The sequence below is a fragment of the Canis aureus genome, chromosome 37, assembly GCF_053574225.1.
Source record: "Canis aureus isolate CA01 chromosome 37, VMU_Caureus_v.1.0, whole genome shotgun sequence".
Lineage (NCBI taxonomy): Eukaryota > Metazoa > Chordata > Mammalia > Carnivora > Canidae > Canis > Canis aureus.
Window position 1 is genome coordinate 6,158,026 of NC_135647.1, and position 26,672 is coordinate 6,184,697.

The window sequence follows — 26,672 nt, forward strand, 5'->3', positions numbered from 1 at the left end:
CACTAAGGAGGGCATGTGATGAGATGAACATTGGGTATTATGCTATATGTTGGCAAACTGAACTTAAAATATTAATATTTTTAAATTAAAAGAAAAAAAAGACTTAGGTTGATTCAACTGTTAACTATAAACTCTACATTGGACCAACTATCCTACCATAGAATATTACATTCCTTTATTAGTCTAGTTAATTCTTATTTCTTGAACTCAAATGCTTTACTACAGAGGATTTCTATTGTAGGTAAGCCTGATAGTTTTAAAAACTAGACAAAAAAAAAAAATAAGATTTAAGCTAATGCCCCAACATGAGTAATATTTTCATACGACATCAATGGAGGAATGCATTATATTTCAAACCCAAAGCATTTTAAAAGAAGTTGATTTGTAAAATATTTTTCAGCCATCCACAGATCCTGCACATGAGTCTTTACTTAGTACCATGAGTAAAAGAGCGAGAACCAGGAGAGTCAGGCTGCAAGGGCTCAAATTCCAATGTCACCAGTTACTGGCTATGTGATCCTAGGAAAGTTGTGAAAGCTTTTTGGAACTGCTTTCCTCCACTGTACACTGGGGGAAAAGAGGTATACTTATCTCACATAGTTGTTGTAAGAATGAGCTCTACATCAAGAATTCGGAGACAATGCCTGGCCAGAAGAGGTGATATCCTCATGTCAGTTGTTGCTGCTGTTATATCATGAGAATATAAGTATTACTTTTATTCTTTTTACTGGACTAAAAAATGATCTATTTCAAGAAATTCCAAAAAGCAGGTGGCCCCATCCATCTTAGCATCTGCCAAAATCCTTCCTTAAAGAAACTGAAATCACTTGGCATAAGGTCAAACTTAATGAGTTAAGACTGTATCTACAAATCCACAAAGATGTGGAAAAGGAATGATCTCTTTATAACCCAGTTATTATTTCAATTGCCTGGATCTAATATATATATATATATATATATATATATATATATATATATATATATATATATATATATAAATATACCACAAAGATACCCTTTCCCTTATAGAATCAGATGTGGTTACAGAAACTAAGAACTCAAAATTCTCCTAGCTCCAATCTTTACCTCCTTCCTCAGACTCTACAGCCAATTCTCTAAGGATCCCTATCCACACAGCTGGAATCCCTCAAGGTGATAAAGCCAAAATAGCAGTGTCAGGAAGGCTGCCACTTTTCCTGGTATCCCAGGCCACAGGAGGAGCCTCTCATGGGGCTGCAAGTTTCCCGATGTCAGAAATTAAAGCCAATCTGCTCTGAAGGCTTTTATTTATAGCCTTTCTGTTTCCCCCAAATCCCAAATTCTATATTCTTTTTTAAAAAAATATTGTATTTATCTATTTGAGAGAGAAAGAGAGAGAGCATAAGCAGGGGGGAGAGAGAGGAGCAGACTCTCCACTGATTGGGGAGCCAGATGCACGGCTTGATCCCAGGATCCTGAGTCATGACCTATGCCAAAGGCAGATGCTTAACAGACTAAGCCAGTCACCCAGGTGCCCTACAAATTCTGTTTTCACATGTCCATTAGAAATAACTTTAAAATTTAGGTATTTCTGCAGTTTATATAAGACTCTTTTTACCTATACAAACTCTAGATAACTTTGTCATGGACAGGATCAGTTACAGGTGAATAAATGTGCACATATTGAAGTTGTGCAGAGTATTACTGAGCTGTCTTGGTATGTTTGGCCTTCACCAGCCTCCACCTCTGAACTCTATTTCCACATTGAAATAAATGACAGAGCACATAGAAGACTCCCCTCAAAGAGGGAGAAGGTGCAATCCATAGACTTCTAAAGTCTTACCAAAAGATCTTAGAATCAGTTGTGGAGCTGGGGTTTGGGAACGGGAAACGGCCAAGAAAGCAGAGTTTTGTTTAATATTTATAACCAGGTAACTGAGAGCCCAGAAGAAACTTACATGGAGAAAATAAATGTTAGGATAAGAGAAGTACACTGAACATTATAAGCCCTCCTATATCCTACTTTGCTGTTAATCGTTGCCAGTATACCTTGGGAGACTTGAATCAGTACTCCTAAAGTAGTCCATATCTATAATTTTTCAAGAAAAAAGAGATTTCACAAATTGATTTTAACATCACTATGTTATCAGTGTTGTTAGTGCTTTAATAAAAGGACATTTGTCAGCTGGGAAGGCTGAGTTCTGAACCTTCTCCAGTAGCTACAGACCTTCACTGTCCAATATGGCAGCCATTGACCACACGAGGCTATGGCGTTTGGCAAGTCACTAGTCCAAACTGTAAAATACACTGGAATTTGAAGACTTCGCATGAAATAAAGAATGAAAAATACCTCAGTAACTTTTATAGTGATTACACATTAAAATGATACTTTGGATCTGTTGTATTAAATACAACATTTAATATTAATGCCACTTGCTTCTCCTTATATTTTTTATGTGACAACTGTAAATTTTAAACTTCTTGATGTGATTTGCACTTGAGGTCCATGTTCCATCTGGACAGCACTGGGCTGAACCAGTAAGAGTGCAGGGGAGGGAGTGGCAGGGGCAGGGAGCAGATTTTCTGAGCAAGCAGGTTCAGAACAACTACCACAAAGAATTACAGAATAGTGTTTGTCCCAATATCCCATCCTCAATGTGATATGGAAATCTTGAAATGAAGAACCTATCTACTGTTGCAAGATGTGATTCCTGCCCTACATGGTAAGAAATATAATCAAATAATTAAAAAATATATGCATGGACATTAAGGAATAGACAAATAGAAATAACTATATGCTTTCCTTCCTGTCTTCCTATTAATTCTTATCCATTCAATCCATCAGCCTAACCATCCATCCACCCAGCAGCAGAAATATTTATAATACTAGAGGAAGCATGATGGCCTGAAGAACACAGTCAGCTCCAGCTACAGTTAGAGTTAAAATGCTTTTTGGAAATGTATTGTATAAGACAGGATCAAAAACAATTGCCCATGCTGGGAAACTGGAGGAAGGAAGGAGTTTTAGAATTTAGGATGCCCTGGACCAATGGTTTTCAAACTTTGTTCAGGACATAGCTAATAGAAATTTTACAGAACTCTGATATATCATTTGAAAAATCTGGCTGAAGTCTTCTCTTTCTGAAAAGCCAGAGAGCTGTTACCTGTGCCTTCTCTCATCTCTGTCTTCCATGGCATCATAGGCATCCTGGTACTTAAAACTAGATAGGACACAACTTGAAAGTGACCAACTTCTAGAAATGGGGCCTCAAGAGTTTTCCTCACTTTTATAATTTCAAAAAATTATAGAAAAAGTTAGAAAAAGTTAGGAAAGTGAGAATTGGGAATATGTCTTGGAAAAACAAAGCACTCAGCCACATCATAGACATCACAGGTAATGTGACGGATTCATATACTAATAACGAGATATCCATTCTAGGCTGCACTCCTAGTCATTAGTCTTTTTTTTCCTAATTAAATGGCAACCAAGGTAAATGAAAATATAGACATCAGAAGCAATAACCTGATAAAAATCAAGAAACTAGCTGCTGACAGAGAAGAGAGAGGGGCAGGCAAGAAAATGAGCTCTTCCTTCAATTCTGATGGTAAGAATGTTTCCCGAACAATCCTTATACAATTTTCCTTCCCCTTCTTCATTTCCCATTGCTAATATTTAGACATATGTTTCTGGGAGAACAAAAAGGTCTAATTTTCTGTTCAATAGTTTAGTTGCTTATCATCTGAGCCCAGGTGAAAAGCACAGTGACAAATCACTGTCACTTATTACTATCAATCAGGAAAAATGCAATCATGCTATTTATCAACATCCTACAAATATGGTGACACAAAGTGACATATAGTACAGGAACATGTCTACACAAAGTTTTGGGGTCCCCTATTTTATTAACTGCTTGAATCCAAGAAATCCAAAGATACATGGATTTTCCCACTTTTCTACTATGCCTGAATAATTCTCTTTTTCTTTATTGAGAAAAACAATTAAATCTCTCTCTGTGATTCTTACTGTCTGTACACATACCTTCTGCCAGATGGTGCTTTAAGAACCAACAGCATTCTATGCAAGACTGTACCTTCACCTTGGGCTTTGACCATCAGCAGAGTGTTTAAATGTTAATTACCTACAAGCTTCAAGTAATTCTATTGGGTTAAATAGAGAAAGCTATTCTTATCACTTAAATGTGAAGCTTAGGTATAATAAGCTATCATAACATAATATGCAGCTACCAATATTCAACAATAACAGAATAGTTAGCCTGCTACTCTAGCTGCAGCCTGGTTTCTCATCCCAAAAAACTTATTCAAATAGTTTTACTCTAAATATCAAGTAATATGCATTTATATTTTCACAATTAATTCACCTAAGAAATTAAACTTTTCATTGATGGAAGACTGACAAACATTATGCTGAATTCTAATTTGCACAAGATATTTCCTTGAATTTTCTTGAGCCAAAATATACTGACAGAAAATTTCAAAACTTAAAAAAAAATAAAGATGTAAACAGATATAGTAAGTAGGGTCAATTATTGTTCCTCTCTTAATGACATTGTCAGACTTTGTACATTTTTGTAAAGAACTTTCAAACAGAAGTAGCACTGTGACAAGCTGATGCAATTAAGTGTAGCTTGATGCTAGGTTAAGAATCCAAGGCCGTACATGATTCTACCATTCCACATCAAGATAGCCTCTTTTGTGGGTTTTAATATTGATTTTATTTGTTTGTTTATTTGTTTGAGAGAGAGGGAGAGCATGTGTGAGCGAGGAGAGGGACAAGCAGACTCCCTGCTAAGCACAGAGATGGACATGGCCCCAATCCCAAGATTCCAAGATCATGACCTGAGCCAAAATCAAGAGTCAGATGCCCAACTGACTGAGCCACCCAGATGCCCCACACGAAGACAGCCTTTAAAGAAATAATGGAAATCAGTGTTCAGGAAAAAGTTCAAGACAACAAACTAGTGCCCCCTTCTCTCTAATTCAAGTGCTAACTCAAAAAAAAAAAATTGTTTACATTTCCTACCATCTAAGAAGAGGTGGCCTTCACATTATTAATTAATAGACCAACACCACTTTGTCTCTAACCAATAGTAAATGCAATTCACACCCATTGCCTCCTTCAGGAAATCATCCCATGTCCTCAAGGGATCACCGGCTTGGGTATATTCTTCATCAGAACTATAGGAGAGTAAGACCAAAGAATTAAAGCAGGAAGAGAGAGAAGATTAAGTAGAAGAGGGGGAGGAGGAAAACAATAAGGAGAAAGAGGAAAATAAAGTCTCGTTTGCATATGGGTATACGATCATTTATACACAAATGTCAATCAATGAAAGAGGAGGTAGAACAGTAAATAATTCAAGCTACAATAAAATGCCACTTTTCACATGTAATAAGTTCTTTAAAAATTACAATATCCATTGCAAGTTAGATTTTGGTAAATTTGATCTTGGAACACATGATGGATAACCTCATTAAAGGAAGATGTGCATATGTATCAAAGGCAATATTCATCACCCAACAGCTTAACTTACCACATCTCTCAATAAATAAAAAAATTCAAAACACAGGGGAAAAAAAAAGTTATGTGTATAAAAGGTTCATATTAAAAAGAAAAAACAAAAAAAAGCCCACAACACCCCCCACTACCAAAACAAAGTAAAATAAAAACAATTTATCTGGCTTAAAACTCCATACTGCATCATACAGCAATTTTTATTCTTAATATGTTTCTGCTTTTGCCTTTTCTTTCAATGGGACCATCAGCTCCCTGAGAATGGAAACCATCTTTTTCATCTCTCGCTCTATATATTACTGCCATCCAGTACTCATTATTAATAAGGTAAAAGTCAAATCAGATGGCCAACAGGCAATGGGCATTCTTTACCTAGTGGTCAGATTATGAAACTGGATCAAATTCTAGCTGTGTCTTCAAATACCCATAGGGAATTCTGACTTCAAAATGTATATCTTTTTAATAGATGAATTCCTGGCATAATACTAGTACTTCATACTATTGTTTTCCTGTATTTTGAAAATACTTGCCCATAAAATAAAAGAATGAGCTCTTAGAAATTAAAAATTTGACCGCTAAAAAACACACAAAGGAAAAAGCTAGAAAACAGGCAGACTCTCCCACAAGCTAAGGATAAAGAAAGATGAAAAACGTGAAGACATGTAGAGGATCAAGTGGGGGGGGAGGGCGTGGTGGAATCCAACCTCTGACTAGCAGAAAGGAGCTCTATAAGAATGAACAGAGAAAACCTAAGAAAAACATATCAAAATAATAAATGATGTGCCAGAGGGCCAATGGGGGATGTAGTTTCTGGATTACTCCAAGAGCCACTTAGAAATTAATAAGACCCAAACATCATTAGGAAATTTGAGAATACAGAGATTAAAAGAGATCCCAAAAGCTTAATGAGAGAAAACACTGAACCCAGAATAAAAACTCATCTTCTTAAAGAAGTTTCTTCTCCCAGCAAGAAAACAAACAAACAAAGATCAATCATTTCAGGGTTAATAAATTGTAAAAGAAGGTTAAAAGCCAGGTTTGAAGCAAACTCAATGCTGTATGGTTTCAATTAATTGATAAAATTAAGTAAGGAGTCTTCCTTTGACCCTCTGCATTTGACCCCTTTCACAGAGAGGTATAGGGGTCATGAAATTGGAAAAAAATGTAATCAGAGCATCTTAATTGGCTTGTAGTGAGCATTACTTATGTAGTGCTAGCATAAACACTGGTTACTGGTTTTCAATTTTTAGTATCAAATGAATACGTGACAAGGGAGACTCGATAATAGTTACAGAACAAAATTGTTAGCGACTATACGCGATGTGAAAATAAGTGCACACTTTGAACATGATGGAAACTGGAAGGAATACAGAGAAGCAGAGAAAATGATGAAGTGCCTGTATCTTTATCTCATTAAGTAGATTTTTAAATAAAGTATTGCAAAGTTATCTAAGGAAACCAGGAGTAGTTTTTTCTTATTTAAATGATACACACATTAAAAAATGTGTATTGAAGAAATTCATAAGACACCGAGACATTTGCATCCATTGAGATTGGTGTTGGGTGGTGTCTGATTTTCTTCATTTTACATTTGATTCAAAGTCACTATGTTAGTGCAGCCCTAGTGGCGCAGCAGTTTAGTGCTGCCTGCAGCCCGGGCTGTGATCCTGGGGACCCGGGATCGAATCCCACGTCAGGGCTCCGTGCATAGGGCCTGCTTTTCCCTCTGCCTGTGTCTCTGCCTCTCTCTCACTCTCTGTGTCTATCATGAATAAATAAAATACAATCTAAAAAATACAAAAAAAAAAAAAAAAAAACCAAAGTCACTATGTTAGTAGTTAACAATTAAAAATTAGGCAAAACAAAAGACCTCACATGCTGTATGTTAGTCTATTTGATAGGAGGCATTTCTTAGAAACACACCAAATACCATCTGGGGGCACATTGTACAGAAGACAAACTGTGACATTCAATTTACAGGCCAGACAAGATCATTTTCATGACAAAAGCATATCACCCGAGTGATATCTGAACATCACAGAGGCTCATTTTGGCATGAGGTCATATTAAGTGTGCCTCTGGACTCAACATGTACTTTCTTATTTCAAATTAAGAGGAAGAACTGGGGACGCCGGGATGGCTCAGTGGTTGAGCATCTGCCTTTGGCTCAGGGTGTGATCCGGGAATTCCAGGACTGAGTTTCATATCTGCCTCCTTGAATGGAGCCTGCTTCTCCCTCTGCCTATGTCTCTGCCTCTCTCTGTGTGGCTCTCATAAATAAATAAATAAATAAATAAATAAATAAATAAATAAATAAATAAATAAATAAATAAATTTTAAAAAAAGAGGAAGACTGACCAACGGTACTCATCAAAATGCTGACTTGGCAGAAAGGGAATAATTATCAATACTCAGTACTGTCTCGGCAATTGAAGGAGTTGATAACCCCACGTCCTCTCAGACTCCTGTGCTCTTCAGTGTAAACAGTCTTCCTCTACTTCCATCTACCTATATGTTCATAAAACTTTCCTTCTAAAGATTCAGGCCACCTTATACATCTTCTTTTGATTGTCCTTATGAAAAGAAATCATTGTGCAACTCCATGAAGAGGGGAAAGGTGATGCTCATGAATCTTTTTTTTTTCAAATGGACAAACAGGTATGGAAATTAAATAGTGAAATTACCACAGTGAAGGAGGACCAACATTCCTGTTTTCTGACTTCCTAGACAGCTTTTTCTGGAGCCACAGCACAATTATCTCATGGCATTTCAATGACATTAGTGTGGGAGTTCACAAATTCAGATCAGAACAGATATACACAGCTCAGAGTCAATGGCCATAATGGATTTAAAGTGCTTAGCTAGTTTAATTCCACCTATTTGAAAAATAAGATGAACAACTTCCAAATTTAAATATACCTTCCCTTAAGTTGCTCTCAAAAGAGGATGATTTTTCTCCAGTAACATTTCTTTTTTTTGTTTGTCTGGGGTTTTTTTTAATGAATTTATTTATTCATGAGAAACACAGAGACATAGGCAGAGGGAGAAGCAGGCTCCCTGCAGGGAGCCCAATGTGGAACTTGATCCCAGGACCCTGGGATCATGCCCTGAGTCAAAGGCAGATGATTAACCACTGAGCCACCCAGGTACCTTTTTTTTTCCTTTCCACATAAATTTGTTTTTAATAAAGGAGTTAATTTTCTTCCGATGTAAAACGATAGCAGTTAAAAACTTCATTTTTAGGGATGCCTGGGTGGTTCAGTGGTTGAGCGTCTGGCTTTGGCTCAGGGTATGATCCTGAATTCCTGGGATGGAGTCCCACATCGGGTTCCCTGCAAGAAGTCTGCTTCTTCCTCTGCCTATGTCTCTGCCTCTTTCTCTGTGCCTCTCATGAATAAATAAAATCTTTAAAAAATAATAAAAATAAATAAATAAAAATTAAAAAATTAAAAATTAAATAAATTAAAAATTTCATTTTTAAAAGTAAAATACATACGAACAAGTAACTATGGAAATTTTACATGAAAAAAATGAGGAGTCAGGGATTTCCTAAAAGAGAAAATAAAGGGCATAACAGTTTTTAGAGCCACGTGAACTGTAATTACTTTGCTAAGAGACTATAAGCCAGCTGTGGGCCAACCTTACGACATCCAGAGCAGAGCCTATTCTTCATACGAATTTTTTTATTGCAGATATACTAATTGGTTCTTTATATTTTCAGAGGGTGTTATGTTAATAACTGTCTACTGAGAGTACTTTTAGGACTGGAAATATTGGCTTTCTCCAGGTGAACTCTCACATCACCTTAATTCACCCAGGTGTGAACTGAAGGCTGGTCAGTATTTTTCTCAGTCACATTTAAGAGGAAGTTGCTTGAGGGGAAGGGGGTGCCTGGGTGGCTGCCTTTGGCTCAGGTCATGATCCCGGGGGTCCTGGGATGGAGTCCCAGATCAGGCTCCCTGCAGGGAACCTGCTTCTCCTTCTGCCTGTGTCTCTGCCTCTCTCTCTGTGTCTCTCATGAATAAATAAATAAAATCTTAAAAAAAAAAAAGAGGAAGTTCCTTGTCCATGGATCCTGACAACATGTTAGGAGAAAGGAGGCGTAGGAAGGGGACATCCCTCCACGTGTTCCAGCAGGATTGCAGTAAGCATCAGACTGCCAAACTTCCCCCAAATGCTTTTCTACCACCGTCTGGAGTATCTCATGAACTCATCCTCACACAGGGGAACAGAGACTTGCAGAGGACAGGGAAACAAGGAAACTTTGAGTAACCAGAGTCCAAGTAACAGAGGAATTCTGGCTTCAGTGCATATTTGCCCTTCTAACAGTTTGGAAGACTACCACCTGTGATTTAAGGGAAAAGCATCAAAGCCCAAATGAAAAAGTGGGTTTTGCCTTTGGAGGAAAGGTTTATGGTCAACAGAACTATAAGAGAGGGACAAACACCACCAGGTTGAGGAGAGTGTTAGCATGAGGCTCTCTCACTATGGAAGCAGGGGGTCACCTTCAGGGTGGTGGCAGTGGTGTCTCCAACCATCCGAGACTCAGGCATGCCCAACAGGAGGGGTCCAGCCGTACAGCAGGAGGGCTCCTCAGGACAAAGTACAACCTGGGATCAGTCCCCCCACAACCCCCCTGCCCCACTGCCCCCAGAAGTCAGCTTTGCTTACATTTCTGACCAGCTTGCAGACAGGAAGCATTCCCGGCCTGACAAAGAGGCAAGCAGAAGCTCAGAGTAGATTGCATTTCTGAGGTTCCAATGCTTTAAAAACGGAAACCATATGGGAATTATTTTATTATTCCACGGAAGCCTTCAGGTGGCTTTAAATTAAAAGGAATATTATCAACCACATCCCTGGGCTCTTTATTCCCCCTTCTGCATTCCCTCCTCCTCTTTTCACATCTTACAAGCCCTGTGATTTAACAGTGGAAATTCCCTAAATATAAATTAAGCATTATGTCCACCCAAGAAACTCTTCCTGGCACTCAACCAGTAGTTTGGCATTAAAATCTTTCATGTGACTCCTGGGAGATTAAGTGAGGGGGTCAGGGGAGGAAAGAGAGAGAGAGAGAGAAAGAGAGAGAGAAAGAAAGAGAGAAAATGAATGAGGAAACAGATTTTTCCTTCTTGAGAATTACTCTCCAGTATGTAAAGATACTTGTTGAAAAGTATACATTCCAGTGTCAGAAGGGATGTCATCTCCTTGAAGAAATGTAACAACCACACCAAAATGTAGGTCTCATCTCTGAGAAATGGCACCAAAATTTTGTGCAGCAGTAACTACCGCGCATACAGATTTCCTATAGCGGGCACCAGGGCCGGTGTGATCAACCCCTCCACAGCCAAACACCTAGCCCTTATGTCTTACGTCTGAAGAGCTAGTCATACTGAGGGCCTGAGTCAGGCTCAGATGATAACACTGCAGCAAGACACTCTTCCCAAATCCTTGTAACTTGTAATAACCAAAGTTTACGTCTTGCTCACACCACATATCCAATCTGGATCAGGGTACCTTTCCATGAGGCCCCCTCAGGGATCAGACGGTGCAGGCTCCATGTCAAAGTGTGTTTCCATTAAGGTAGGTAGGAGGGATAAAGTAAATCCTATAGTGACTCCTAAGGCTTCATCTGGGAAGTAACATGTGACCTTTGCTCACATTTCATGGGCCAGAGCCAGTCACATGATCATGTCTAACATGAAAGGAAGGAAGAAAGTACATCCATATGGAGTGTCCCGAAGGAGGGCAAACAGATGCATTTCTGAGCATCCTAAATGACCACAAGAGTCTCACAAAGGCTTTAAAAGACAAAAACACCTCTTAGAACCCATAAAAGGTATCATTTGATTCTTGAGGTACATATAGATCTCCTCATAATCACTCCTAGCCCCCAGGACAGGGAATTCAATGTCTGCCTGACAAAAAAAAAATAAGACTGGACAATATGTTACAGTAGCTCTGACTCCACTGAAGCCCAGGGTTAATACATCAGGTTAAGCCAGAAGACAAAAGTCTTACAGCCATCGATAACAAAGATAACGTGAAATGAGTGAATAATGCCATCTTTTCCTCAAGTACTTCCTCGGTTCCTTAGGAGGCAGGAAAGGCATGCTCAGCCTCCAGTAAGCTTGTTAAGACAAATTCATAAAGATATATGGAAAGAATTTCCTCACTAGTCACTTAAAGAGGACCAAGAGCATATTTCATCACTCACCTACCCTTAATGCAGATGCAAATCTTCTCCCCATTAAGCACTCGGGGACACAGTATTCCATTTTAATATGAATAAGTCTCTCTCCACTTAGTACATACAAAATGGCAAAAGAATGTCTGCATAAATCTTGGCTTTCCCAAGAAACCGTCCAAAAACTATGTTATCTAACTAAGAGAGAAGCTGAAGGTCAAATGGAAAGGAATACATAGAAGAGGAACCTTATTTTCCCTAGCTCTGAAATACTTTCTTAGCATTCCTTCTCTGGTACATTAACCCTGCCCTACACCCTCAACTTTTAAATGGGGAGGAGTAAAGGAAGTGGATTGGAGAGAGACTTGAAGGCTTTTAGTACTGTTAGAATACTGCTTACTGTTTACTAGATACATGGAGAGACTTAAATAAAAAATTCATGCCAAACAGTAACTGTACAAGAGACCAGCTGTTCTTATTTATTCCAACAGACATGGTTACAAGACTCCGAACTCTATTATCCAGGCTCAGCCAACTACTCCAGCAACAATCGCACAGGCTTTGAAGCATTTGGGGTTGCAGAACAAGGTCTTCATTTTACAGAGAAATGCTGAAGACAGTTTATTCTAAGAACTCTAGGTTCTACCTGAAAGCTATAAAGTATACCCAAAAAATAAAATAAACAAACCAAAACAACAACAAAAAAATCCAAAAAAACAAAACAAAACTCACTGTAAACTCAGCTCCTAAATTACTTTCTTTCTCCCCCACCCCTATGCCCAAACAGGCCAGCTCCCCTCATGCACAAGTTCTCATGCTCATCCTTGATGCCTGATGACATCCTTTGACATAGAACCAGATACTGATGATCCCAAGACAGATAGCCTTTCAAGGGTGAATCTGGAGTGAATGCATGGACCTCCATCCTGGAAGGCCCTCGAATACAGTCACCTCACGTGAGAGGTTTGTGAGCACTCTTATTTTTTATTTTCTTATTTGGAACCACATCAGTAAGTGGCTGAAGACCGTGTAACTGCAAGGAAGCAGCTCTAAAGACTAGCTTTTAAGTATTGAAGGGACAAGTGCAAAAGCAACCTCTACTGTAACAATGGACTTTCCAGAGTGTTTTCTTTTTTTTTTTATTTTTTTTCTTTTTATTTTTTCCAGAGTGTTTTCAAAGCACTCTGTGCTGTGCTAAGAGCTTTATCTTCTCATTTAAACCTCAAAACAATCCTATGAGAGGTGTCCAGTGATTTTCTTCCAAAGACATGGTTTGCAAAGGGAGGGAAAGAGTGTCACTTGACACTGGAGAAACCTGGCACTACGTGACCTCATCCACGTGATCAAGGTCAAGAGTGCAAAGCCATGTCGAATGTGTCCATCCTTGATGGGAAGCGTGGAGAACAGTGATCCACCTCTGCAGTCTTTCTCTCAAAAATGCATAACTCAGTCTAATCTTGAGGAAAACATCAGATGAAACCACAAATCAGAGACAGTCCACACCATACTACCTGGTATGCCTCAAAACTGTCAAGGTCATCAAAAACAAGTCTGAGAAACAGTTACAGAACAGAGGAGTCTAAGGACATATGAGTAAATGTCATACATCCAGGAGGGGATCCCCAAACACAGAAAAGGCATTAGGAGAAATTCATGAAATTCAAATAAATTCTACAGTTTAGTTAAATATAAAGTACCAATGTGAGTCCTTTAGTTTTGACAAACACACCTTAATAAGGTAACATGGGGTGCCTGGAGGACGCAATTGGTTGAGCATCCAACTTGATTTCAGTTCAGGTCATGATCTCAGGATCATGGGATTAAGCCCCGCATTGAGCTCTGAGCTCAACAGGGAGTCCACTTCAGATTCTCTCCCTCTCCCTCTGCCCCCTCCTGCTCTCACATGCGTGTGTGCATGCTCTCTTTCTCTCTCTCTCTCTCTCTCTCAAATAAATATTTTAAAACATGGCAACATGATAACAATAGGGAAACCAGATGAAGGATATATGAATATTTTTCTGCTATCTTTGCAACTTCTCTGTTGATCTAAAACTATTCTACAATAAACTTATTTTACAAAACCTCTGAGGTTAATGCTCTTTATCTCCCTCCTAGACAGGAAAACGTATAGGGTAAACAGCTTCCCAAAGTTACAAGCTAACTCGTCAGATACATCTACTCCACATTGAAGGAACCAGTGGAATAGGGCTATAAAATATGCCCTTGCCTAAGATCTATTAATATGATTTTATGCCAGATACATGCTAAGAAGCGTCTGCTAAAGGCATTTCACTTACATCCCTCATAATAATGCACTTGTATCTTAGCACACACTTTTAAATAAAGAGGCCATAACATTATATTCTCAATATCTCATCTTTATGTCCATCACAAATTTCAATTACTCAGTCAATGCCATGTGATGATCACATTTAAAAAGAATTAGTTTCAGGTTTTGCAAAAACGTTGATGCTTCAACATTCCATAAGAAGAAAAATACATTAGCCAATGGACATTTCACCCCTCATGCTCCATCTCTCACTCTTCCTTGTTAACACCCACATCTTCTCATCCGGATGCTGGATATTTCAGTGCTCCTATGCTCAGCCTGTTGCTGTAATGGGATGAGGGGATTATAAACCAGGATACCCTTCAGGAGGAAATGCAGCTATCAACAGAAGACCAGCATATGCTTTGGGTTTCATCAGATCCTGAGAGATACAAGATCAGCTGTGGCTACTCCAAAACCGAAAGAAAGCAAAATGCCATCTGAAATACAAATGCTAACAGTGTTATCTACTGAACCAATGTTTCCCACAATGTGAAGCCAGCCTCTCTGGGAAAACTCTAACATCTTCCCAGGAAAGCTCATGTGGTCCAAGACATATTCTTTTTTTTTTTTCCCCTTGAGATTTGCCAAAAAATCAGACAGTAGGATTCAACAAATATTTCTAAATACTGTACTTAATATATTGTTCTCTGTGAGACGATAAAGTGGAAGTTATCCAACAACTAAGAAAACAGGCTGCCGTCTTTGTGTGATTAGATTAGGCTGTCTAAAGTCATGTTTTTCTCAATCGTGTTCTATTTACAAGGGTTTTTTATTGCTTTTGTTTTTCAAGGCAAGTAATTCCTCAAATTATTGATTTTATCACTCTGGGCTTGTTTCAGGAACAGCTTAAACTCTCCCCACCCCGGACCCTTCTTTATACTTTAAAGTATCCCAAGACAATTAGCTAATGGCACCATATCTGGCTTAACAGGAGAGAAGGATACAGAGAAAAAGAGGATGTGAGAATAACCAATTTTCCCACAATATCACAGAAAACCAGCAGGGGAGCTGGGCAGATGGAGCTAACTCTCCTGATTTACTGAACAATGAAAATAGAACCAAATCCAAAGTTTGACTTGTTCTCTTCACCAATGGGAAAGAAATGAGCAAAATTCATAAAGCCACAATCATTCCCCCAGACAAATATACACAACAACAACTTGGCAAATTGATACTCATCCAAAACAGATCCTTTCTCAAGAATCTTTGTTATTTTTATAGCTGAACTCATGAAAAATCTTTTCATTTGGGAGGCCTGGGTGGTTCTGGCTAGAATTTCAAAATTTCCAACCTTTTACCAACAGAAGAGGCCAACATATTGAGAGGCCACAGGGAAAGTGACACTTCCAGGAGCAGCCATCAGAAGACTGCCTGTTGGGTAGATTCTTGGGGATTCAGAAGCATGTAAGCTTCTAGATGAGTATCTGCACTTCTGGGGAATCCTGATCCTCCCTCAGATATCCTATTCATATCCTCCACAGTCTCAGCATTCCAGACAGACGGACACTGAATTCACCACGCTAATCTCTCCCCTTCGAATCCTGTCCTACCACCCCAAAGGACACCTGCTGAACATTAAACTGAGATTGAGTTTCAAAGCCAAAAGCCTACAAAATAAGTAGAGGTCAGATTTTTCAAAGCATTTGCCGCTATGCTTTTGAGAGTCCTTTAAAGTTTTCATAAATGGTGTCAAGTTTGCCCAGTGATTTTCTGCTTGCTTGACCTGGAGTCACCAACTATCCACATGGTAGGAAAAACTTAACCATGTGAGATAGTATAGACCAGATAAAACACATATGTAAGAACATGAAGCAACAGGTCACTATTTAGTGTTTGCATGTCCACAGAATTTTCCGATTAGTATTAATAGCTCCGTTGGTAAAGCCACATTTATCAGTCTAACAAGTAGAACTGATTCAGCCATTTGCCATGTGGAAAGCACATACCAGCACTTGTACAGTGTCTGGCACACATATATCGATGAATAAATCAACCAGTAGTCTTTGACATCTACTCAACAGCTATCTGCGGGAACGAGTGGGGAGAAAAGCTCTTTTGCTTCCTGATCCTCACAAGTATTTCTGGATAAATTTTACTCTTAAAATTATATTTCCATGATTAGCCTTTGTTCCATTACTCAGGCAATACATATAAATATTAGAATATTGTTAAGAACAAACAGGCAAAAATAAAAATACATTACTACCTTTGAGTCACTGAGAGATAATAACTTTAAGTTTTATATATAAATCTCTCTCAAACTATTTCTAAGACCCAGACATCCATGTATGCATACAACACAGTATTTTTAAATAGGAGCATAGAAAAAGCTACAACACTGTTTTAATGCTTCATTTGGTATTTTATTGTGCTTTTCTACTATAATTTATATGGCCACCCTAATACTAGGTTAGACAATTATAAAATTCACATCAAAAATAAGATTGTGATAAAGAATCCTTGTAGTAAACCCTTTTACACTTGTTCGATAATAATCTCAGGATAAATTTGCCTTGGAGCTGTTTTGCCAGAACTATGAAAAAGCTCATTTTGTAGCTTTTGATCTTATATACTGCAAAACAGTCTTCAAATAGTACATAAAATTCCCTCCTCCATAAAATCTTTTCTCCCCATGCCTATAGGGATATTGGATTTCTAATTATTCCCCAACTTACCCAGTTTTGATAGTTCAAGAGTGGATCTTACTTTATTTTATATTGTTTCAAGGGTGATTGTTCTCATATTTAAATATAAGTAATATGCATAATATTTTGAAACAGCAGCTCAACATGGATGTTCATAACCAATAACTTACACAAGTAGCTTTGGTAAACTAGTCATTGCTTAAGAGGTACAATATAGATTGAAGTCCTAGTGTGAAATGGTCGGGTTTTTTACTTTTTATTTTTATTTTTTTGAGATCATTCAAAACTTTTGTAGAAATTTCCTAAAGCTCAATATACATCAGAGTGGTTCAATTAGAAGGAGAGATGTGGTTTTTGTTTATTTTTAACTAGCACCATCACCTTACCATCAGATATTTAAGAATATCACATTATCACGGCGCCAGGATGACTCCATCGGTTAAGCATCTGCCTTCGGGGATACCTGCGTGGCTCAGTGACTGAGCGGCTGCCTCTGGCTCAGGGCGTGATCCTGGGATCCAGGATCTAGTCCTGTATGGGGCTCCCTACAGAAAGCCTGCTTCTCCCTCTGCCTGTGTTTCTGCCCCTCTATGTCTTTCATGAATAAATAAATAAATCTTTTTTTCTTAAAAAAAAAAAAAAAAAAAGGGATCCCTGGGTGGCGCAGCAGTTTAGCGCCTGCCTTTGGCCCAGGGCGTGATCCTGGAAACCTGGGATCGAGTCCCACGTTGGGCTCCCAGTGCATGGAGCCTGCTTCTCCCTCTGCCTATGTCTCTGCCTCTCTCTCTCTCTCTCTCTGTGTGTGTGTGTGTGACTACCATAAATAAATAAAATTTTTTTAAAAATTAAAAAAAAAAAAAGCATCTGCCTTCAGCTCAGGACATAATCCCAGGGTCCTGGAATGGAGCCCCACATCAGGCTCCCTGCTCAGTGGGGAGTCTGCTTCTCCCTCTGCCCCTCCCCCTCCTCCTGCTTATTCTCTCTCAAATAAGTAAATAATATCTTAAGAAAAAAAGAATATCACATTCTCTTTAGTTCATGGCTCACTTGAGTTTTGCTTTAAACTGGCATGTATGTCTACAAATATATGTGTATATGCACATACATCTACACAAAGGCAGACATCTACATACTTTTGATATATATCCACGGGCACCAGATCTTGCATTTTTCCCCTTAGTCCCAGTAAATCAGCCACTGGGATGCTATGAGCTACACTTGCTCTGTCCCACGTCCCACAAATACGACAGGCCTGTCTTAGCTCTGTGAGGAGGGAGCCCAGCCCCACACAATCATCATAACTGACATCTGTGGGCAAGACACCGAGGTACACCTCACTCACATGTGCCTGTTGGAGAATGCTCACTCACACACCTGCTTTAACGGTGTGAGTTCAGCCTGTGGGTTTTCCTTGATTGATGTCGGTATAACTGCTTCATGTTCTCTGTGGGTGAAGGGAAGTGGGCTCTGCTCAAAGCAGTTTGCGGTGCCTTCATACTTCCACTTGAGATTACACAAGGAATAGCAAGTTAAAGACATGGGCGCATGTGCCTGTAGGCTCTCCATACCCTCACTGACAGAACAAAAAGGCACTCAACCCTAAAATAAAACAACAAAAAAGAGGCTTTGAAAACCAGGAAACAAGCAAGCAGAGGAAGCATCTGTCGCGCTCTGCAGAAACCTTCCACCACGAATCACACACACATACCACCACCGCCCCCACCACCATCATCAGACCACTGATGGCACGACATCCAGGACTTCTTAGAGACTCTTCATTTTACTCGACTAAGTGAAGTGGTGTGTTGCTCAAACCGTAAGAGTATTCCTTGAATTGTTCTGACCCACAAAACCGGGGGATGAGTTGGGCAGAGAATGCCTACCTGAGCAAACCTCATAACCCTAGAAGAGACTCAATCTATCCTTTGAACAGGTAGTGATAGATCACTGTCCACGTAGGTAGCTTTTCATCTTTTCACATCCATTTCTGTTTTCAAAATAGAAGCCTGCTAAGGGAAAAATCCAATTTTGGATCTTGGTACCCCCACCCCCAGCCAAACCATCCGCCACGTATGTCCCCAGATGGGTAATCTGACAACACTCCACTAGCTTCAATTGCCTCATGCTGTGTACTCCTTTCAGGCTTTCTTCTATGAGATTTAAGGCAATAACTGTCATTTTAGGGAAAAAATGGTAACAGAAAAAATCCAAGCAGAACATACCTATATATTCTAGCCAAGTATATGCCCAAACAAAAGAAAACAAAACAAAAAAATCACCAATTGGATGACAGAACATTTCTGGCTTTTTAAACCATCCTTACCCCAAGTCAAAGGACCTAGAGTGATGCTGACAAAAACATAATAATTTTATTTAGTTGAGTTATGTAAAATTGCCATGTTTGTATAACTGCAATACTGACAAGTTCCTAAGAATCAGCCTGAATATTTCCTTGGATTTTCAACATGTCACAATACTTGTGGGTGATTTGGATGAAAAGTTGATAAAGGGCAGAAAATCACCATTTTCTTCATCTCCAATTTTCAGCCTTTCTCTTTCCTCTCTTTGCCTCCTCAACAGGGTCAGATGGAGGTGGGAGCAAGAAGTAAGGCTAAGAGGTCACTCAGAACCAAATCTGGGTCAGGGCCCAAGCTCAAGGACCTGAGGCAGACTTACACTTCCACTCCTAAAATGTTTTTAAAGCAGGGATCTAAAAATAACCTTCTGTCCCTCTCATTTTCTTCTGTTCAGGGACTTTCATCCCAATAATGACATTCACTCACACTAGGTGGGTTGAAGACAAACATACGCCATGTGGTTTGATTTTTGGACTCTAGAAACTGAGCTGATCACAAATCATTTTTCACCTCTTACATTTGTTTTCTCCTACTGGTCCCAGAACCGCCTTGACATTTTTCTAACCACCTTGACTTCTTTTCTCTAAGAAGCTTTTCAATGGAGCACATAAGAGTTTTCCAGACACCTTCACAAAATGAAAGAAGAAATTACTGCACTGTTGTCATCCTTCACCATTTTGAGACGAGTGTATGCCTTTAAGGGAAATATCCACATCTAACGGAAACCCATCATTGCAGGAAGAAGAAAAATAAGCGGAAAACCTTGTATTTCTTCACCACACATATAATAACCAGGAAGTCACCCCCCCACCTGGTGTGGCCAAATGTGTGCTGGAACTCTCAGACAGATGTCAAAGATCAGGCATTAGAAAAGATACCAATTGAATATAATAACATAGGGGAAAAAGTCCTTTGAAACCTTAAAGAATTGGAGCATAGAATGCTGATAAAAGACTGCTTTCAATCCACTTCAATCCAAATCAAAATTAAATTTAACTTCCACTTTTAAGAAAATATATTAATTGGGGCATCTGGGTAGCTCAGCGGTTGTGTGTCTCCCTTTGGCTCAGGTCGTGATCCTGGGGTCCTCGGATCAAGTCCCACATCGGGCTCCCTGCATGGAGCCTGCTTCCTCTCTCTCTCTCTCTCAGTGTGTCTCTCATGGATAAATAAATAAAATATTTTTTTTAAAAAAAGAGAATATTGATAGAGTATTCTCATTTCTGTACCTCTCCCTCCATGCAAATTCCAGGAGCACAAATCTAAAATTACAAAGTCATGACTCAGGCAACAACAACAACAATAACCACAACAACAACAAAAACTCCACAACCAAGTGTCTACCTAACATGAACTAAATTATAAAAGGTTCCCCCTCGGATGCCTGAGTAGCTCAGCGGTTGATCACCTTCCTTCAGCTCCAGGCATGATCCTGGAGTCCTGGGATCGAGTCCCACGTCAGGCTCCCGGCATGGAGCCTGCTTCTCCCTCTGCCTGTGTCTCTGTCTCTGTCTCTCTCTCATAAATAAATAAAATCTTTTTAAAAAATAAAAATAAATAAACAAATATACAAACAAACAAACAGATAAATAAATAAATGATTCCCCTCTACGGACAATGCCACTCTTAGGAGCAGTCTCTATTGTATTATTTTCTTAAAGACACTTTCAATTTTATACTGCAAGATAAAAAAAGAAATACGGGAAGGCCAGACACAGGTCCCCCTACTGTCCTAAGTAGTAGAAAAGTGTATCCAACTTTGCAACATGATCAACATGACTTCAAAGAATTGGTATCAGCTCTCTTGTGATACTTGGCAACTGAAAAATATAGTAACAACAACTCATGTATATAGCAGTCATACCAGCGATGGACACAGCCAGTTTTAAGGGCGTCAGGCATACCACCTCACTTCATACTCTTAATACCCTTCCCAGCAACTGTGTGAAGTGAAGACCCATTTTCCCCTCTGACACATGAGGGAACTAAGAGTCAGAAAGTTAAGTAACTTGCCCATATGAAAGCTGGTGATGAAGCTAAGAGTCAAACCCAGTTCCTCTCCATTCCATAGCTTCTGTCAAGTTCTCTCACAAACTTTGCCTGCAGAGGCCAAGTAAGAACCAACTCTGAGGGGGTGAGAAGACCCCAGGGAACTGGAAACTTTACAGCACCTTGCCCACTCAGGATGGGTATCAGGTAGTCAGTTACTTAGCCTCAACTGATATTCACCACAGGAGATACAGTTCCAGGGAAACCAGATATTCCAGTTTCTTTGGAAAAATTCACCAAATTTATACAGACACATACATTTTAATGTTGGCAGCTAGTTCTTTAAATACATACACATACGCACTTCCTTGTATGGGCAAACACGACATATCTGAGGGTTAGATCAGGTTCTGTGGGCCACCAGTTCATGAAGTCTGTCCTACTGCACACTGATTCCTATTTATTACATCCACCAGGAGGCCACACAATATAGTCCAAGTCCAAAAGTTCCAACAGGGTCATTATTAATTCATATTAGGGCTCTGTCCATTTTGCAAGGAAAAATTCTCCTTAAAACTACAAATATTTTCAATGGATGGAAAAGAGGCCCAGTTTTAACAACAGAAGCATCTGTTTTATCACATGTTCAGTACCTGAAAATGAGCAATAAAATACCATCAGAGCCACTAAAAGCAGGCCAGTCCAATAGCAGTGAGAGCGGCCCCTGGGTTCAATTAGTCCATGCTTTGCCAGATCCACAAACCAGTGAGAATTTCAAAAAAAAAAGGTATATTACAAAGGCAAAAAGCACCTGCAGGAACCACTCTGCCCATAACCTTTCTTGTCCCTTTTTCCCCTTCAAGTTTGATGATTTGGCAGTTCTGGAACTCTTCCGAGAGGAGTCAAGACTCACTCTGCCAGCCCCAGCTGTTCAGAGCGCAGCCCAATCTGTTCCATACAGTTGGCTGTATTATAACAATAATGTGGCTACAGTTCACCTTCATTTGCTGCAAAGATCATTAACTATCCCTCAGAGAGATATAGCATTAAAGAAAGAGGGTGCCCAAGGCATAATAAATGGAAGTCTCTGGGTAACAGGGTTCAGAAAAGGTAAGATGATGCCAGCAAGGCCACCTGACAGTGTCTGTGGTCAGAGAAAAGAGAAGAAAACAAGGACAGGCAGGAGAGATGGAAAATCAGAAACAGAAAATGGAAAAGCAAGAACGTGCCTGGAAAACATGTATGTTCATGTGATGAGAGAAGAGAGAATAAAAGAAAATTTGAAATAAAGACAACAGTACATTTCGCGTTCAATCATAGGAGAGACATGATTCTACTTGTCTGACAACTCAAACTCTCTACTACAGAGGGAAGAGTAAATGTGGAAGGGGTGAGAACAGGAAAATGAATTATAGTCCCATATAGGAGGAGTGCAACATTCTAGACAATTTTAATACTGTAAAAGATGGTGAATTCACTGAAACTAGTCTTTAAGTCACCTATCTGACCTCCCATTCATAAAGCTGCTGAATTACAGTGTAGCCTGGGTGTGTTTCCTCATTTCATTCGCGCACTCAGTTATTAAAGACTTATATGAGCCTCATTTGAATCTTACTCTCCTGCCACTCCATCTTCCCACCCAATCAACTAAGAGATCAGGGACTTTCAGAGAAACTTCTGCAGAGAGAGTGTTCTTGGGTTGATAACAAAAGCATCAAAATCGGTACTTATTCTAAGCTAATTGCAACTGTATTAATTTAAACTCCATTCTAATCAATAATGGAAAGATCACTGGCGGTAAGTGGGGACTTGACTGGTAGACCTCACCCCCCAAGAATTTACATTCTTTGGAATTACACAGGTAATACTTTTAAGAAGCAAACACAATAGCTCCATATTCTCCATCTTCACTGCTTTCTTTATCTTGTTTGTCCTTAGTCACATCTATGTCTAGAACAGTAGTCCCCAACTGGGGGCAATTTTGTCCATGAGACTTTTATGGTTGCACCCTGGGGGAATGGGGTGCTACTGGCAATTAGTGGATAGAAGCCAGGAGTACTAATAAATTCTATAATACACTGGAAAGCCCTGTACAATACAGAATGATCCAGCTCAAAATGTCAATAGTGCAGAAGTTGAGTAAACCCTGCCTGAGAATTGTTTCAGGGATTAAACTCCCTCTTAGGTTCATATTCCATTTGGATTTTAGGAGTAGTCATTCAGAGGGAGTTTCTAAATGATACCTTGCTATCAAGAGAATACCTCCCCTCCGCATAACAGTAACATTTAACACAAATGAAAAGGAAAGCAAGGGGCAGAAATTGGAAACTAATTTAGAAGCATGGACGGAACCCTGGTAAATCCTACAGTAGCAGCAAACTTTACAAAAGATTCCAACCAGTGACTTCATTACTAAAATGTTTTTTTTTAAGGCATAATCTAATTCAATTCACCTAGAAGGTAGCTTCAAAATGTGTGCCCCAAAGACAGAAAAAAAGAAAGTAAAGAAAGAAAAGAAAAAAGAAAAGAAAAGAAAGAAAAGAAAAGAAAAAAAGAAAAGAAAAGAAAAGAAAAGAAAAGAAAAGAAAAGAAAAGAAAAGAAAAGAAAAGAAAAGAAAAGAAAAGAAAAAGTGAGATTAATAAGGAGGAAACACAGCCTTGGCCACCTCTTGTGGATAGAGACAGATACCCCGCCCCTCCATAGCTACACCAAAGCCCCAAGACTCCGTGTTAAAGCTCTTATATTGGCTTTGAACAGAAGAACCTCACCTGAGGGTTGAAAAAAGTTATGCTTTAGCCCCTTCCTGAAAGAAGAGAGACAATCCTCCCAACCACACCTGGAAACTAATTAGTAGTCTTTGATGTACTCATCTGTCCTCGGCCCCAGAGTCATCCCAACATTTATAGCGCTTGGTAAAAAGTTATTTGCTGTGAGGTAATTTAGTGTAAGCTCAGGTCATACTACAATCTTGCCAAATAAACAGAACTGCCAAGGATCCTTTCCTGTTGCTTTAGTCTTCAGACTGATGTGGTTGCTCACCTGGTTGGCGCTCTTCCCCCCTCCTGAGCCGCACTCATTTCCCTGGGGTTTTAAGTGTGTGTGGCAGGCTGCAGGAAGGTCTGACATGCTCAGGCTCTTTGGCTTTTTTGGATTCATCTTGGCAGTCATACTTAGACTTAACAGCTCCTGGGAAGGAAAAAGCACAAGGGAGGTGCAGTCTTTAACAGGGCTGGAGCTGTGGCTCCCCAGCCTAAGAAGAACATGTCCTACCCTGTCAGGATGGGGAAATCACTTTTGAAGTGGAGCCCAGGCCTCCCCAGTGCACACCATCCACCAGCTATTGTTCCAGGGCAGACTTGCACTCCACATAATAGAGACACAATGACAAAGACATCCATTCAACTGTCTACTGAATGCTCACCATTAACAAGGTACTGGGACCAGAGAAAATGGACTGGGGAAAGGCCTGTGTCCTTGGAGTAGAAGAAAATATTGCAAAGGAAATTTTATTTGAACAATGTGGGATGGGGGACACAACCTGTTCCCTCTTGTGTGCTTAGAATACAGAATGTGAAATTGGTGACTTATTTTATGAAACTGTCCGTGTACTTTAAAACAAAAATAAAAACACGGATCTGGTTTTGTTACCATCCCAGCTATTTCCCAGATCTCACCCCAAAGTTGCTTTTGTAACCCACTGTTGATAGACTCCCCTACCATGTAATGGAGATAACAGCAAGTTATTAATCTCTGGCTTTTACAAAAGAGAAAAATCCAGGAGCAGGGGGAGGGGATCATTTCTACTGTAACCAGGTCAGTTAAGGAAACCTGTAGTATCCAATATTCTTATACCCACTGGAATGTATTAAAACACCAAAATCCTGTCCAGTTCAATCCCAGAAGGAAAACATGCAGAGAACGGCAGTATTCAGCATTGGGCATTGAAAGTGTTTTCAAGTCTGGGCAGAATGCTAGAAATTACTAAATCAGCCAATGATGTTACACTGAAGAGAACTCTCATCCCAAATGTAATTACCTTACAACCCCTGAAGATTTCTTTCCTTTGATCGAAGGAGGTTAGACTGAAGGGAAAGGGCATATATGGACAGGGTGTAAAGATGACCAGGAGATAAAGGAAAGGAGGATCAGAAAAAGAACATCTATACTCTCAATTCAGCAGTTCATTTAGTAAAATGACAGATCGTTCACATACTTCTTTTAACTCACAATACTCAATTTGTCATCCAACACTACCATGTTTATTAGATATATTGAATTTTTAAAATTTAAATCACAAAATGAATTATATAACAAAATGTGCCTTTTTAATTCCATGCTAAGAATGTGTTTTCTCCTCCGGTGACTTTTTTTCTGGAATAAATACCAAGTTGATCGTTATGCCTCCTACTCATCTTCTAGTTTCCCTGGATCAGAACATCATGAACAATATATTCAATTGTACCTGTGTGTGTATGCATGTATTTATTTTTGACATCATGTTCTTGTCAAGTTTTGGCAACTGTGCTCTTTTAACTTACACAACCCCGTTTGGGACACCCAGTTGCTTTACCAAGCAAATGAAGCAGTCAGAATCAAGTTGCTTAACTCCAGCCACTAGTGTCAGGGAAATTTTATTGAAGAGTATATTTTTCTGAATAACTATGGTGGATGCCACATTTTTGTGAGTCCTCCTGGAGAGTGTACATGAACTATCAGTGAAGACCTGTCCATTATAATCCCGTAGTTTATGGTATTTGTGATTTATGACTGGAAAATCATCTACTTCCCTGATGATCAAGGAGAAGTCTTAATTATATATAATGTAATTAAGGAGACAGTAAATCTAAAACAAGTAAAAAGAGCTTCATACTTATCTTAGCCATCTGCAAAGTTTCTTATAGACACAAACTATTTGACATCATGTTGGACAGTTTTATGAGCTTCCTAGGAGTTGTATGTTATTTAAACAAGAACATTTTGCTGTCCTGATATAAAAGTCCAAATTAGCACATTTAAGGAACTCAACAGAGGAAGTCTCCCCATTAGCATGCCACGCTTCTCTAGGATAGCCTACAAAAAGCCAGAGGAAGCAGTGAATGGGCACTCGCATAGTCATCAAACAGACATATTCTAATGGTATCACAAAAAACACTATCCCCTGAGGAAAACAAATAGGACAAGGGTGTAGAAAGGAAAAGCAGAAAACGTTATATTGCACTGTGTCACAGCATGTGGCTTACTTTCTTCCTGACTTCCTTGGTATAATTAAAGCCTGATGTGGATAACACCTACATCTAATTCACATCTATCAAACCAACCAGAAAAAGCAAGAGCGAGACCAGCAGCAGAAGCCCAATTCTACCCAATAATAAAGAAAGAAGTGAAGACAGCCTGGGGAGATCCTTGAGCCCTGACTGTTGGTGGCGTATCCTTCACAGGTAAATGACGCTGGTCACAAGGTGATGATAATTCTTCCTATCCTTCCAGTGCTCTGGGCTTTTGAGGAGTCTAGTCTCCTACACACATATCCCCTATTTTCCTTCCCACCTCTACTTCTCCTAGAGAGCTCAAATGTCTGCTGATAAACATAGGAGGAAATACCTCCTTCCTCCCTTGTGCCCTTAAAGAACTTTGCATTCTGCTATCATAGCACTT

At 39.3% G+C, this 26,672-nt stretch overlaps 1 protein-coding gene across 10 annotated transcripts in view; it reads right to left on the bottom strand.

The window, feature by feature from the left end:
* The window catches only part of LOC144306748 (uncharacterized), a 476,591-nt gene that overhangs the window by 133,857 nt on the left and 316,062 nt on the right, over positions 1-26,672 (bottom strand). For 8 of the 10 annotated variants that reach the window (XR_013373827.1, XM_077886290.1, XM_077886293.1 and 5 more), the window contains one exon: positions 24,057-24,203. The exons of the other annotated variants lie outside the window; for them this stretch is intronic. Coding sequence is in view for 7 of the 8 variants with exons in the window: in XM_077886290.1 (XP_077742416.1) it covers positions 24,057-24,203 (147 nt within the window). In the remaining variant the exon portion in view is untranslated. The remainder of the gene's footprint in view (positions 1-24,056; positions 24,204-26,672) is intronic. 10 annotated transcript variants of the gene reach the window in all.